Genomic DNA, 15,134 nt, shown 5'->3' on the forward strand with positions numbered 1-15,134 from the left:
TGCAGCTCTTCAACAACTGGGATGCAGCAGCCCGTGAGCCTGAGCCTAGCACGTAAATCAGGGGCTGCTGCCATACACCACCAGCCCATATATCACGCTCTATGTCCTGTTTAAAGATGTCATTGCCAGACATATAACCTGGTTATTAAGAGAGGATGCTGTCACCAAGTGCAGGTGCTGGCCCACAGCGCTGCTGTCACAGCCCCAGATAAACCATCTGATTAAATGAAATGAAAACCAGCCTCGGTCCCTGTCCTCGCTTCAGATCCACGCTTATCTCTGTTCCCCTGAATCTGACTTTATTCCCTTTTACCCAGCATGTCACAGGGAGAAGCTGGTACCCAGAGACTGGGCTGAGGGATGAAGAGAGACCCCCAGTCCCTTGTGCCTGCCTGGGCTGAGGGATGAAAGGCAAACTCCAGGAAGGTTCCCTCCCCTCTGGCTGGCCCAGCTCAGGAGCAGCTCTGCCTGTTGCAGGGCTGGCACAAAAGGGCACAAGGACAGCCATTGCCTGCAGTGATGCCAGGCTGCTCTAGCAAGGCAGCGCTGGCACTGTCTCACACTGGTGAGGTACTTACATTGCAGTAGATGCGCTTCTGGACTCCAAACTTCAGCACCAGGACATCAAAGGCCTTGCTCAGGACACCCATGACCATGGCTTCTGACTCCAGAGGACCACATTCCTGTCAAGAGACAGGGCTGTCACTTAACAGCAGATCTTATTCAGCAATCCTCAAGGGGAAACAGTGTCTCAAGGTCCTGGAATCCAGCAGTGGTGGTTGCTGAGTGCGTCCTCTCACTGTTTGCCTTTCCTAAAGCCAAGTGGGCAGACAAAGCCCCCTGCCCATGTAGGGATTTCGCAGGGAAATCCAGAGGTGCCTTGGGAGAAAATAGCCTTGGGTCTTACCCTGACAAAGACAGAGAAGAAGAGGTCAGCGCTGAGCTCCTGCACCCTCTTGGAAGCCATCTTCCGGTCATTGCAGTGATCTGCCTGTTTCTGGATGGCCTCCTTCTCCATTTTGATGGGGGATCTGGCACCTGCAAAGGGGACAAGTGACAATAACATGCCCATGCTCCCTCCTGCCACAGAGCCATGCCATGGCCCCTGTCCCCAGGGCCCAGCCCATGCAGGTGAGCAGCACGCACCGAGCGAGGCAGAGAGCAGGCGGTGCACGACGATGTCGGCGTAGCGGCGGATGGGGGAGGTGAAGTGAGTGTAGAACGGCACGTTCAGGGCGTAGTGGTGGAAGAGGGTCTCGTCATTCAGGACGCCGGTGCAGAAGTAGAGAGCCATCTGAAAGGGGGAGGAACCAGGGAAGGGTTTGAGCGAGGGTGGTGCCATGAGGCTGGAGGGGTCTGGCTCTGTGAGACACAGCGCCAGCAGCCAATGGCCCTTCTGAAGACATCCTGGTGGTTCTTCACCTGCTGCTCAGTTTGGGCTGCACAGGCACCGCAGAAACTGAGCACAGAATAAATGGGGCAAAACCACTCCAGGGAGCTGCTGGCTGCTAGCTGTTCCTGCCTGGCCCCAAGGACTGTATCAACTTTCACATCACCCATGGATCTAAGCAGCTTCTTGCTTCTGCTCAGGCCCTGGGGCTCAATTGCCATACTCCCATCTTCCAGGGGAGAGCCCAGCTTGTTCTGTGCCCACATCAGATGCTCTTTGGTTCAGGGTCTGGCTGCAGGCTTTACACACCCACTGTGCATGCTTGGAGAGCACTGGGGGCAGGTATGAGTGGCTTCCAAGGAGGAGAGACAGCCCTGCTGTGATCCCTGCTGCTCCATCCCACCATGACAGCTGGGGAGCCGAGCGGCTGAAATGCCCATCTAAACCAACACCAGGGCAACAGCAGCACCACTGCTCAGCAGCCTCTTCAGCAGGAATCTCTCCTGTGTCACCCCTGTTATTCCACAGGTTACAGCTTTTATTTTTACATCTGTGAAACACCAGCTCTTGGGGCTGGGAAAACTCTGGGGGCTGGGCCCAGGCAGGGAGGGGAGGCTGTGCAGGTCAGGGGTTGGTGGCGGGGTCATGGCACAGTGGCGATTGAATGAACCCATTTAAAAATAAGAGCAAGTGATTTAAAAAAAAACAGGAGTAGCCAGCTCTGATTACAGAGCTGTCCTGGGATCCTTGGTTTGGGCAGCTGTATCCCCCACTCTCCAGGCCAGTGGCGCAGCCAGCTCCTGCTGAGCAGCAACGCACTGATCCGGGCAAGTAAATAGAGCAGGTTAAAAAAAGCAGCATCAGTCCCAGCCTTATTATGAGACCCAAGAGCTGGGATAGGAGCTGTGGTGGCTGCCAATTTCCACAACCCAGAATTAAATTGTTTCTGATGGACTCCACAAAGTACGGTCTCCACTCAATTAGCTCAGCTCCCACAGAATGAAGCCGGGCTGGGAGACACACTGAGCTCCAGAGGCTGCTGCAGCAGTGGATGAGTGCCCTTGTGCTGACAGACAGCATGGAATCACAGGGAGCTTCCAGGCACTTGTGCCAGGCTTCTGGACAGAAGACAGGAAGGTCCCTACAAAGTCAGGCAGACAGAAAGCAGAGCATCAGTCAAAATCCCTGCTCTGAGAAAGACACTGGGAACAGCCCATCCCTGCCCTATGCCCAGCGGTGTTTCATGTTATACCTCACCTTGTTTAAAGTTAGAAAAGATACTGAAGGTCCTGTGCTGCTTGCTGTTGTCTAGGGCACTTTATCTTGATTGATATGCTAGCCACTGTGGGGTCCAGCACCATTTTGGACACCCTTTTGGCAGCCCATTATCCTCACTGACATTTGCAGCAGCTTGAGTATCACAGCAAAAATACTCCCCTAGGCCATGGTAGGGCTGCAGCCTGCAGGGAGCCCAGTCCAGTATGTATCTGACACCCATCCTCACCACCGTGAGAGCACAACCCAGTGACATCAGCCTGGCATGAAGCAGATGTTTTCTCATTAACAGATTTGACTCACAAGAGGCTCAAATCCCCAGAGTTTGCTGCAATCCCCAGAGAACTGCTAGGAGCCTGGAAATAAATCAGCCCCAGCCAACCAGGGGCAGCTTTGCTTTCACAGACAGATTGAATCCCCGAGTGACTGAGCCCCTGAAAAATGGTGTGTCGCTGCTCCCTCATCTGTTACAAGGCTCCTGGCATGCCAATCCAGGCATTCCCTCATGCATTACCAGTTGCTTCCTATCTCCCTCCTCCTTGACCACCAGCATGCAGTGAAGAGGGAAGACAGGCTTGGCACGACCAGGGGTTAAACCTGTGGACAGGTTGTTTAGGCTGATTTAGCTGCAGCCTTGTCCCTGAAACATCAGCTTTATCACTGGGAGCTGTGACATGTGCAGGGCTACAGGTGACTTCTCAGTGCCCTGACCAGACGGTCTCGCTGCACCATCTGTCACAGCAATGGCCCAGCCCTTGCCACCAGCCTGGGCCCCTCAGTGGCTGTGCTCTGCAGCTGCCAACACTCAAATCTGTCCTCTCTCCCTTGAGGGACCACGACATCCAGCAGGATGGGGCTGATTCTTCCATCTGCTCTCATGCTGGTGGCAGACAGCAAAAAAATTACTCCTTGCAGGGAAAGCTCCTTCCTCCTGGAAGCTGTTTGCCCCTTTCCAAGTGTTTTGCCTATAAGGAGAGTGTGCCAGGCAGCAGGTTTGCCACATATGGGTGGACTGCACAGCACACCTGAACACACAGGTACCTTTGTCTTCTGATGATGGAATGAGATGAGTGCCTGCCAAAATCAAGTCTTGTGCAATATCTCCTTTAAAAGTGCCTCTTTCTTTTATCTACTCTGCAGAAGACTTCATCTCCAAAACCTTGATAGCTCTTTCATGTAATGAAATCTAACATATTCACAAGGCTAAATCTTAGTAAGAGCCACTGTGTGGTATCTGAAAGTACTCCCACCACTTCTCCAACCACAGTCTAAGGACACCACAATGGCAAGTCCACAGGTCCCCAAAAGCCCATCTCCTCCTTGGTGCCACTGCAGAACTTTCTCCTTGCTCATCCATCCTGGCCAGCAGCCAGGCTTGCTCCATGTGCTGCTACTGGCAAAGCCCAGGCTTGTGCCACAGTCAGCAGGAGCAGAGAGGGACTTGAAGGAACTCATATCACCACTGCACCTTCCAGCAGAAAAGGAGGATGTGACAGAAGGGACCAGGATAACCCAAAGCAGGATACGGGATCTGGGACAACACATCCAGCTCCAGAGGACACTCCCTGCTCTTTACAAAGCAGCCCTGAGCTGGACACACATGAGAGGGTGATTTACTAAATGGCCTCATACCCCTGCCCCAGCTGCAAACAAGCATTAAGTCCCGGAAACACAGCAGGACTTCAGGCAACTGCTAATGAGTAAATGAAGCAAATAAGCTAATTACAAGAGTGACAGTCAAATGAGTGATGTTGGGAAGATGATTCATTCCTGCAGTGATAAGCAGGCCACAGCAGAGAGATCATTTCAGGAACGTGCTCCTTCTCCCCATGGGGTAGGACTTTCCTCAGAAGAGGTTTTGCTGTGCCCAGCTGCAAATGCAGCTGATGCACAAAAACTTTTTATGATGGTGATAAACACCCAAGTAAGTGTCCTGAGCTACAGATGCACTAAACATGACAACTGGTGTGAGCAGCACAATCCTCCATTGCAGAGACTGTCAAAGAAAGCCATCTGGGCTGGAGGGAGACTGAAGGGTTTCCAGAACTTTCCTTCTCCCAAGAGCAGGTACCAGACTGTTCTTATGGTCAGCTGCACACCCCTACTCTTAATTCCTTCTTTGGACCATTGGAATACCATGATGTGGAGAAATGGCACAAACATTAACCATGGAGCCCACCACCAGCTGTCCACAGGGCTGGGTCCTTGTGAGTCTGCTAACATCCCTCATGCAACTTCAAGGGTGAAATATCCCAACCAGGAATAACAAGGACACTGTGGGCAGTGAGGAAAGACTCAGCCCGACCTTGCCATCCAGTGAAGCTTTGTTGCTCAAAGGATACTCCCACTGCCAGCTGCACAGGGCTGGAGCCACTGGAGGAAGCTGCTGGCAGCCCTGGAACACCACATTCAGTATTCACTCACTCCCTCTGTGTGCAACAACCAGCCTGGTAACTCAGAAGGGGTGAGGATAGAAGATAGAGCCACAGCAGAAAGCTACAAGCAGACATGCCCAAAAGCACAGCGTAGTTCTCACCTGCATGGGCCTGGAGAACATGTAGGTCAGCACTTCTTTCCTTGCTCTGGAATATTTGTCAGCACCAAATGTTTCACTTAAGCTTTTCTGGAGGAGAAAAGAGAGAGCATTCAGTGTTGGCATGTATGGTGGTAAAGGGACCCAGGCAGATCTTACTGGTGCTAACAGCAGCCTGTCAAAGCCAAATTCCCCTTCTTCCTGAAAATCCCCTTGTAAGCCAAAGAGTGCACATGAATTTGGGCTTTGCTGCGGTCCCAGCAGCCCCAGTAGGACTGAATACACAGTCCTGAGCACTGGCTCTCCTCCTGGGGTCAGTGGCAGGGAGCAACCAGGGCATGGGGACTGCTGGCTCTGCCCCCAGTCGTGCAGTATCAGAAAGAGGCTGTAAACCCTCTCCCGACCCGTGCCTGGCTCCCATCCAGCTCCTGAGAACTTCAGCACATGGACTAATGGGACTCTGGGGGAGACATGGATATGGGAGGTCTGGGGGTAGCAGTGAGGAAGGGCTGGAGGGCTCAAAGTGCAGGAGAGGAGCTGAGTGAGCAGCCTTGCATCTGCTGATATAGGCTGGACACAGCCAGCAAGCAGGGAAAGCAGTCCCAGCTGATGGAGGGGCATGCGGGAGGCCAGCGGGGATGGGATTAACAGAGGATTATCCACAGTCCAGTTGCGGTGAGTAAAGAAAATCCTGGAACCTGCGCGGTGCTGTTCAGCTGGAGTTCAGCCTCAGGACGTGCTCAGCAGAGGAGAGGTCGGATACTTCTTGTGCTGGCTGCATCTGACCTTTTGCAGCACTGCTCTCTAGCCCTTCCCAGTCACCTCACTCCCCACCCTGCCCTCCCTGAGACCTGCAGCAGCTCAGACAGAAACAGCTCCTTGCAGAGCTACTTCCCTTGTGCTATGGAGCAAATTCCCTGCCCAGAGAAGGAAATCTGGGTATCCCAGTGAGTGCTCCTGCACTGAAACATTCTTCCCATTGCAGGGAGGGCAGTGCAGGGGTCACTTGCAAGTGACCTTCCCACCCTGCTCTAATCTCTGTGCACAACATGGCTGACCAGGCCAGGCTGGGCCACCCCTGCCGAGTGCTAATGGGATCAATAGTGAGTGAGGGAAGTGTTTTGTTTCGGCACGGTGTAGTTGTCAGCTTTGCTTGGGCAGAGAGGGACAGGGAATAAAGCACACGCAGCCACAAACACGCCACTATGCAGCTGCCCACCCTCGGCCCCCACGGCCCTGCCAGGCCAGCACACTCACATGCAGGGTCCCCGCGCTGCTGAAGTCAATGTCGAGGCCGACTTGGTTGCAAAAGTCCATGAGGTCTTTCAGCAGCTTGGTTTGGGGTGGGGGGTGGCGGCGGAGGAAGGCCTGCTCGGGGAAGGAGCGGTAGATCTGATGGGCCACAGCCATGTTTGCCAGCAGCATGAACTCTTCCACCAGCCTGCGGCACGAGAAAAACAACCCCAGGCCCCAGTTAGCCAGGGGAGGCCCCTGGGAAGCCAAGCCAGTCCACAGTGATGGGAACTAATATGACATGGGGGGACAGGGGAGCAGCCTGTAGTTGCTGACATAAGCACAGATTAGCTGTGAGACTGCAGCAAATCCCCCCCCAAATTCTCACTTTCTAGCAGAGGTTTCCCCAGGGACTCAGAGTAAGCTGTCCTGCCGGCGCAGACAAGCAGAAGTCAGTGATAAATTGACAGCTTAAATTAGGATAAAATAATCTCCCTTTAGGTCATTTTATCTCTTGAAACGCTTGACAAGCAAAACAAATGCCGTGCGAGAGATAGCCCAGAAAACACACACACATCTCTGTCTTCCTGGGCCAGAGCAAACAGCGTCACTCGCTCCCCCATCCCGAGCTCCACATGTGTGGTCAGGCCCAGGCACCGAGCCCTGCCCCACGCCAGGCTCCCACCCACAGCACAACACAGCACTGTCCCCAGGCAGGACAAGCCACCAGCGCTGCTCCAGCAGGGCTGCCTTTGGCATCCAGGAGATGCAGGGACTCCACAGGCTCCTCCATACAATCTCCAGAGTGCTGGAGTATTCCAGGCTGGGGTGAGCTCCTCACTTTCCATCTCTGAATGTACATGCATTGAATGGAAACCTTTGGGGTTACACAGTGCTCAGGAAAGCAATCCCTGCACTAGAGATCATCTTTGGCATGTGTATGGGCTGTGCTCCCAGCAGCAGGGCTGTGCCACTGGGGACTTGTTTAACTGGACTTGATAAGCAAGAGATGTGCTTAACTGGGCTTCCTGCTATTTCCTGCATGTATTCCCAGGGCTCCTAGCTGGTGCTAATTGCCACAAAAAGATAACGGATTTACAGAAGTAACCTCATCCTCCCAGCAATGCCTGAGTGAGCTATTGTTGATTGTGCCAGCTCAGCCTTGTTGCTCCTGCAGGCAAAGCAGTGATTTTGCAGGACTGGCTGGGGGACCAGGGCTGAAGCCAAGTGTTCCTGCAGCTCCCAACCCTGGCCACTGCTGGGGAGACTGGCCAGGTGAGATGTGCAGGGTGCTGCACTCCTGGGGTACTCCTACAGCAGTCATACATTCTCAGCCTGGGAGTACTTGCCAAGAACTAGAAAGAGAAAGGAAATAAAGACAAGCCCGGAGGAGAAATAAGCACCTGACAGTGATCATCAGCAGTAGAAATACTAGTCTTTAATGGGAAGGAGCTCCCTTATTAAGAGCCCTGTGGATTCTCACAGAGGGTTTTGTGCCAGAGGCCAACACTTCAGGCCCCACAGGGAGGGCAGGAGGGACATCCTGGCCTAGGGGCAGTGTGGGCAGGGCAGGGCAGGAGCAGCACGGTCTAAATGGGAATGGGCTGCCTGCCCTGTCCCCTGGAACACCTGCCCATGGGGACATGCTACGAAAGGCCAAGGGCTGGGTCGTGGGTGGGCAATGCTCTGAGACCTGAGCAGGATCAGGACACACTCCTGAGGGGCCACTTCCAAGAGGGCTGAGCCAGGCTCTTGCTGTTCCTGTGCAGCAGAACCGGCAGATGGCAACCTCGGTCCCTCTATGGCCACCGGCTCCAGGGGGTCCGGGACAGTGTGGCCAGGGTGTGGGACAGTGTGGCCCGGGGACACTGGGCACCCCGGCCGTGGGACAGCCAGTGGCAGCCAGCGGGTTACGGCACGGCCATCCCCATCTCCTGAGAGTGGGGGACACACCGCTCGTAGCGAGCGGCACGTGGGAACGGTGGCCTGAGGACAGGTGTGAGGCTGTGCCAGCCCATGCTCACACCTGGGAAGCCCTTTCTGCCTGAGCCAGGTCACAGCGAGGCACAGAAAACAGGGCAGACTGCAAAAGGCTGCACCTCTCCTTTCCATGGGCTTTGGTGCAAGCAAATAGGGAGGCATTTCACTCTTGGGCAAGGGTTGGCCATGGAGTCCCCCTGCATCTCCCTTGAACTTCAGCCTCTACGGAAGGAGATACAAGCCCATTTTTAAGGACAAAGCAATAAACACCTGTGAACAAAACCTCCTCCTTGTTACAGGCAACATGTGCTCATTGCATGTCCCAGAGATGAACACTATGAGCAAAGGCTGGAGCAGACCCTGGTGTTTCTGCTCCTGTTGAGCACTGGAGTGTAAACTCTTCATCTCTCATCTACAGTGACACTTTTGGTTGGATGCAATTTCCACCTGATTATTAAGTTCTGCATTTTGTTTTATCATTCTGTGGCTTGGGCTTTTACAATTTCCAGGAGATATCCTTGTTCTGATGTTGTAGGTACTGTATGGAAGCTCATACCTGAGCACCCTCCTGCCAGGGATGCTTTTATTCATGAAGTAAAACTAACAGCACATACTACCCACTCTGCTCTGCAAAATCCCACCCTGGGAAGCACCCAGGAGCTTTGCACCCATAACAGGGTGTGCAGGATGTGACCATGGATATTCAGAATTGAAAAGCTATTCTTGCTCTCTCACCCAAAGGCAGAGGCAGGCTCTGGGAGACACATCTGCAGTTCAGCCTTTCAAGGATCAGGTAACATGGATAAGGTTGGATACAATCCTGTATCTGGGGGGAAAAGAAGCCCCAGGATCTGATGGGTTGGTTTGTCTCAGCTCAGGATAAAAAACCAGAGTGCCCTGGGAAGGCTGCAATGCCCTGGGGGCTGATGCCAAAACCCCCTGCAGGGACAGAGGGTCCTTCCCAGCTCTGGATCACTGCAGGGTCATAGAGCTGCTCCCCAAATGCACCCTGCTGCAGCAGTCCTGCAAGCTTGAAAGGGAAGAAGAGTGTGGAGCTGCTCTGTATCTCCTAGTCAGATTTGTTCTAAACATCAGGAGTTCAGGGAGAGAAAAGCAGCTTTCAGTAGGCACAAGTCACAGCTTGGGTAATCCAGAGCATGTGAGAAGTTGCCAGGGTTAGAGGGAACAGGTTGGGGACAGTGAAGGAGCTGGCACCTGTGCCAGGAGTTAAGCCATATTACCTCTTCCAGCAGAGCAACGGGGTCTGGGGCTCAGGACACAGACAGGAGACAAGATCTGCATGAAACAGTTTAATGTGGTGACCTCACTGCACCTGAAAGGAAAACCTTAATCCCAAGAGGAGCTCAGACTGAGACTGCATGGGATGTTGGTGACTCAGGAGGATGAGCCAGGGCTAAGACTGCCCATTAAGCCAGCAAGGCTTCAGGTGCTGAGGAGCTGGAGGGCACAACAAAGCTGCTGCCTTCCTGCCCTTCTCACGTGGCCTTTCAGTTGCACTTTTAGCTCATGTTCTCACCAGGGCTTCAACTAAGTAAGCACTACACTGTGGCTTGGAGAAAAGCAATGGATGCTGAGGCTGGTGGGAGCAGAGGTTGGCTGGCAGAGCATGGACCCAGCCCAGTGGCTGGTGCTGATGTTGCTGGGAGCTGTGCTGAAGCCCTGCTAACTTGTCAGCAGGTCAAAAGACAAGAGGTTTTGGGGTTTCTGTGGGTTTTTTTATTAAAACAGCCCAGCTTGGAGTCTGGCTCAGTGCAGCTGGCAGACAGGAGTACAAAGAAAAATATTTAATGGCTAAAAAAACGGAGACAGAAAGACTGGTCCATCTGAATGCGCGCTGAATGAATCCCATGTGAAATGCATTCTAACGCCATTGCTACAGTTTCCTCTGGATTAGCTGAGCTATCCTTGGCTCCTGGCTCCATAAAATCCCATAAACATTCTGATCTGAACTTTTGCCCTTTCTGTGCTGATGTGAGGTTTCCTCTGCCATCCCACAGACAGGGCTAGGGGTCAACAGGTGGCTGTCCCTCCCAGGTGCCTGCAGATCCCAGCCATCCTGCTAACCACGCTGCAGAAGGGAGCATTTCCAAACCTGTTCCATGCATCACTTAACATGTGCACATGTGAGGGCAAGGAGAGGGAGGGATGGCTTTTGAGCTCTGTAATATGTACATCTCCTGTCAGTTCTTTCAATACCCATATTTTGCTTATGAGTTATGTGGATGAAACTGATCTTCAGCCTGCCTTATGCAAGAGGTCAGCTGGAGTGTATGGGCTTACACTCACCTCTGAGTTTCAAATGTGACCACTGTATGCCAGTGCCTAAATCTCACCAGCTTCTGGGGAGATTTCAAGCTCATGAGATGCTCTTAAACACAAGTCTTGGTGCTTTTCAAAGCATTTTTGATAGTCACAGCTTCTGTAGGGAAACTGTCACCTATGAAACCATCCAGCTGAAGAGGACTGATGGTATCTTAATTACAGCCCCAAACTCAAGCTAGTGGGTTGTAATTCCTCTCAGACAACTCTTGCCAGTGCCAAACATCTATGGGATGTGGAAAGAGGAGCTACACATTCAGACTCTTGACCTGCTTTAGTATCAGCATTGCTATTTGCTCCATTAAATGTTAGGTAGACCCTTCCCAATCTCCAGATAGCAACCTTGAAAAACTACTGATGCCCCCAGCAAGTTGTTTGGTTGATGGCAAATAAAATAATGGTTTCTTGTGGCAAATCTGCAAAGAGAGGCAAGGCAAGTAAAATGCCTATTTGGCTGCTTGTCTCCATGGCAATGCAGCTAGGCTGCACAGCAGCCATCGAAGTGCCCACTCTCCCTGATTAACTTGACAAATGACATTAGCAAGAAGGGTTTGCTGAAAGGGAGAGACAACAAGTACTTTGTGTGCAATCCAGTAAGTGCAGGAAGGAGGCAGGCAGCTTCCTTAAAGCAAAAGGACACTAAAACACCTGCTGTTCCAGCAGGGTAACAGACCCAGGGGTTTCAGAGCAAAGGGCAGTGAGGTGGGGCTGGACACATGAGCATAGCTGTTCCCCTGTAATGCCTTCTACACCTCCATCCCCTCCTACAAGATGTAACTGATGGGTATATCCAGGTGTTGGAAGAGTTATCACAGCTGAGGTGTGAGAGATAAACCCAAAACACCACACAGCTCTTCCATGGCAGGGTTCTTTGCTTTTGATGGGCTGGAGAAACTGGTCTTTTCTTCATGTGTAGCTCATTATGGAAACCTACTCCCAAAAGGATGGAGCTGAACTGTTCTGAGCTGGAGTCTGAGCCCCCCTTCCAATGGTGGTCCCTCTGGCTGGGTGAGTTGCCACCAAGTAAATCCCCAGCATTCTTCCAGCAGTTCAGACTAGAGCCAAATGTGACCAACTTCTTCTATAAGGGTTACCAAACTTCTTTCTCCTAACCCATTACAATATCTCATCGGCTCCTCTCCATCTTGTCTCTCTCTCATAGCACTTACTCCTTCCTACAAAAGGAACAAGACTTCTGTGATTCAATTTTTTTCCCATCTACAGATAGATTTACCATCCCAGATCAGCACGGCTTTGTGCTTCGACCTGCAGTCAAAAGCCTCTTGCTTCTCAGCCCATATCTGTGTGCCTGCCTCAGGTGTGTCCAGCTCCATGCTGGGTCCAAGCAGGGTTAGGACAGTATAGCTTTGACAGCATCACGCTTGAACCAAACAGTGTCATGGAAGGCTGGTGCTGAGAAAGGCAGCCCTGATGTGTCTGTGTGTGTCTGAGAGAGCTCTTAAGACACTGATGGATTTATGTCTCCTTGCTAAGGGCAGTACACTGCTGAGAGCCCCTGCTCTCTGCTGGCTTGGAAGGGATTATAGTTACAGCACAATCTCATACCAAACAGGAGATCTACAGCCACCCCCTGCAAATGGGATTCTAAATCCTGCTGCATTCACCCACAAAGTCACCTTCCACAAAAGGCTGCAAATCGTCCTGTTCATATCCCACAGGAGCAACATCAGCTGAAGAAAAACTGTAAAGAAACAGCACCACCGCTCAACCAACAAACCCTCTCCCAAGCTCTTGGGTCCAAAGATGCTGGATGTGGTATGACTTTTTCTTCCTTAAATCGTGTTTGCTTATTTTTGATTACAGCTCTTCCATGAAGCAGAGGAACTTGAGAGGTTTCTATAAAAGCTCTTCTAAAACCAACATTAGCTAATCCCACATCTCCTGCGAGTGCAGCCAATGACACAATTATGCTCTTTGGTGAGTAGCTGGGCTGGCACTTGCAATGGCTCCTTTCCATGCAAAATTATGCAAGAACAGTGTGCTGTTTTCTTGGTGACACTCTGCCCATCCAACAAACAGGAGCATCTTCAGCCATCCACTCTGGAACAGCACTGCTGCCTGAAGAGCCATGAAAATCAAATCCCCTATTATCCAAAAAAAAATTGGATTCCAGTGTTACATATGAGCCTTGTAATGTTGGTGTGGAGCTCCCGTTGCCAATGACAGTTGCCAAAAGACCAAAAGACCTACTTTTCTTTTTGAAAGAAAAAGTAGTAAAAGGCAAGAATGCTGGCGCTTCCTGGCTTGATGAAAGTCATTTGTGCTCCTCTCACAGCTAGCAGTAGCCTTGTACAAAGCATAGCTGAATAATGGAATTACTTCACTTACTGAGATTGCTCAATTAACTCTTGGTTAAAACTGCTACCATTGAAACTTGATGAGAATAGCAGTTCTGGGGCAGTTTTAGATTCATTTCTAACTAAGCTAGAATGGCTTTTCCCTATAATGAACACCCTTCCCGGGGTATAAAGAATGCCCTTTATATTAGCTACGGTGCCTTCCCAGTAATAGATGCCTACAACACAAATGCATGGGAGGGTTCTCTGAATACAAATTTCACTTATGGACCACTCTCACACCTTGAGGCTGGAAAGGCCACAAGACTGCTCTCTTTGCTTTATCCAAATTATCTGTGGTACAGTGGAAAACCGTTTTAAGTTCTCAGTGCTGATGTTGGGCTCCTGAAGGCATTTGGCATGATTAGGAATTAATTGCATAAAGCCTGATGTACTGGTTTGCACACAGGGATTTAGACCACTAGAAAAGCCTCAGCCATTTGCCCGAGTTTCTTTGAAATTATCAATGCCACTTTGCAGCCCTGTTAAATGAAACTGCTGACTATGTCTGGCAGCACAGCGTCAAGCCAGACATCGCAGTGCTGGACGGCACGACTGGCCACAGAGCCTTTGGGACTTCTTGGCTCTCAGCTGTGTGGGTGGAAAAGGCCACTTGCCCAGCTTAGAGCTCCTGACCCTCATCTGTGGTTCATAAGGAAGGGATAAAGTCAACATCTGTCCATCCTATCATCCTCCCTCTTGTCTTGATTCAAATGGCAAAGGAGGCATCCTCGGACTGAAGTGTTGGTGTTGCAGAGGACGCAGTCACTGCGGGCTGTGCCTCTTCATTAAAGGTTAATATGACTGCAGTCTGCTCCTTTTCATGCAAATTTGTGACAACCTTCAGAGTCCTGGCATGGTGCTGAAGTGCCCCTCTGTGCCAAAACAGAGTCTTAGCTGCTGTGGGCCAGGGATGAAAGCTTAGACCTACACGCACATGCTGGGCCACACAGGATGTGGAGGCACAACTTCAGCAGGTTCCCTTAGTCTCAGCTCCACTGTTCTCCACAATTTTCTCAGGACTACCACATTTTTGCGCGCAGGGCAGAGGACTTTACTCTCAGCATCACACACAGAGGAAGATCTCCATCCAGGAATGGCCTTCCTAGATCAAGACATCCCTTTTTTCATGGGTCCCAAAGAAGCCCCTGGAGTGCTGCTCACTCAGAGTGGGCACACACCTCATATATATCCTCTTCTAGGAAAGTCTCCAGTCCTCAGGGCTGCTTGGCACTGCCACATTGACCTCCCACTTGTGCTGGGTGCCAGCATCAGTGATAGCAATGTTAAAAACCCTCCCTGAACGCACAACCCCTTCACCTTTGTGGGGAAGACAATGGGAAAGAGTTTGCAATCCTTGCATCTTCAGAAGCTGTGCAGTTGCGAATCCCAGTCCTGCTTTCCACAGATCTGTATCAGATCTGGTTTGTCTTTCCAAGGAGCCACCAGCTCACCAAGATCTCAGCTCTCAGAGGCAGCTGTGATGGCAAGGGCCCTGTTCCCACTCTGCAGAGCCACAGGGAAGGGATAAGGATGGATCACTAATGCACAATGCTGTGCTCAACTCACAGGTCTCATGAGAGCGACGACCACCTGGGCTGGCAAGCCTTACATGTGGGAATGAATTAGGATGCTCCCAAGCAAGGGAGCTGCCTGGCCACCTGGGGCCAAAGCAGGGACCTGAGACCTGAGTTTTCTCCAGTCCATGGTAATTCTTGGTGGGTGAATGAGCTCAGAGCCAGGCTGGGGCTGGGATGGGGCAGAGGAGGGGAGATACCACACAGCCAGTGTCCAAGCCAGGCAGTCCACATTCCTGAGACGTGCAGTCTGATATGCCACTGGCTCCGAAAGCACAGCTTATGACAAAACACATAATATTAATGTCATCCAGAGTCTGGCTAGGAGGAGAATGGAAAGAATTCTTGAATGAATGCAGACAGCCCCTCTGCTGACGGGAAAGTCTCCAGCCCCACACATCAGGCCAGCGCAGCCTGTTATCAGACTGCCTTTCCCACTGGAAGGAGGA

At 51.7% G+C, this 15,134-nt stretch overlaps 1 protein-coding gene across 1 annotated transcript in view; it reads right to left on the reverse strand.

The window, feature by feature from the left end:
- DIS3L2 (DIS3 like 3'-5' exoribonuclease 2) overlaps positions 1-15,134 on the reverse strand; it is a 182,350-nt gene that overhangs the window by 3,494 nt on the left and 163,722 nt on the right. Inside the window, exons 16-20 of the mRNA XM_053985837.1 lie at positions 6,456-6,639; positions 5,202-5,288; positions 1,147-1,294; positions 908-1,038; positions 579-683 (exon numbers count right to left, since the gene is read on the reverse strand). Coding sequence (XP_053841812.1) covers positions 579-683; positions 908-1,038; positions 1,147-1,294; positions 5,202-5,288; positions 6,456-6,639 — 655 coding nt within the window. The remainder of the gene's footprint in view (positions 1-578; positions 684-907; positions 1,039-1,146; positions 1,295-5,201; positions 5,289-6,455; positions 6,640-15,134) is intronic.

The sequence above is a fragment of the Vidua macroura genome, chromosome 10 (assembly GCF_024509145.1).
Source record: "Vidua macroura isolate BioBank_ID:100142 chromosome 10, ASM2450914v1, whole genome shotgun sequence".
In the NCBI taxonomy this organism is placed as follows: Eukaryota; Metazoa; Chordata; class Aves; order Passeriformes; family Viduidae; genus Vidua; species Vidua macroura.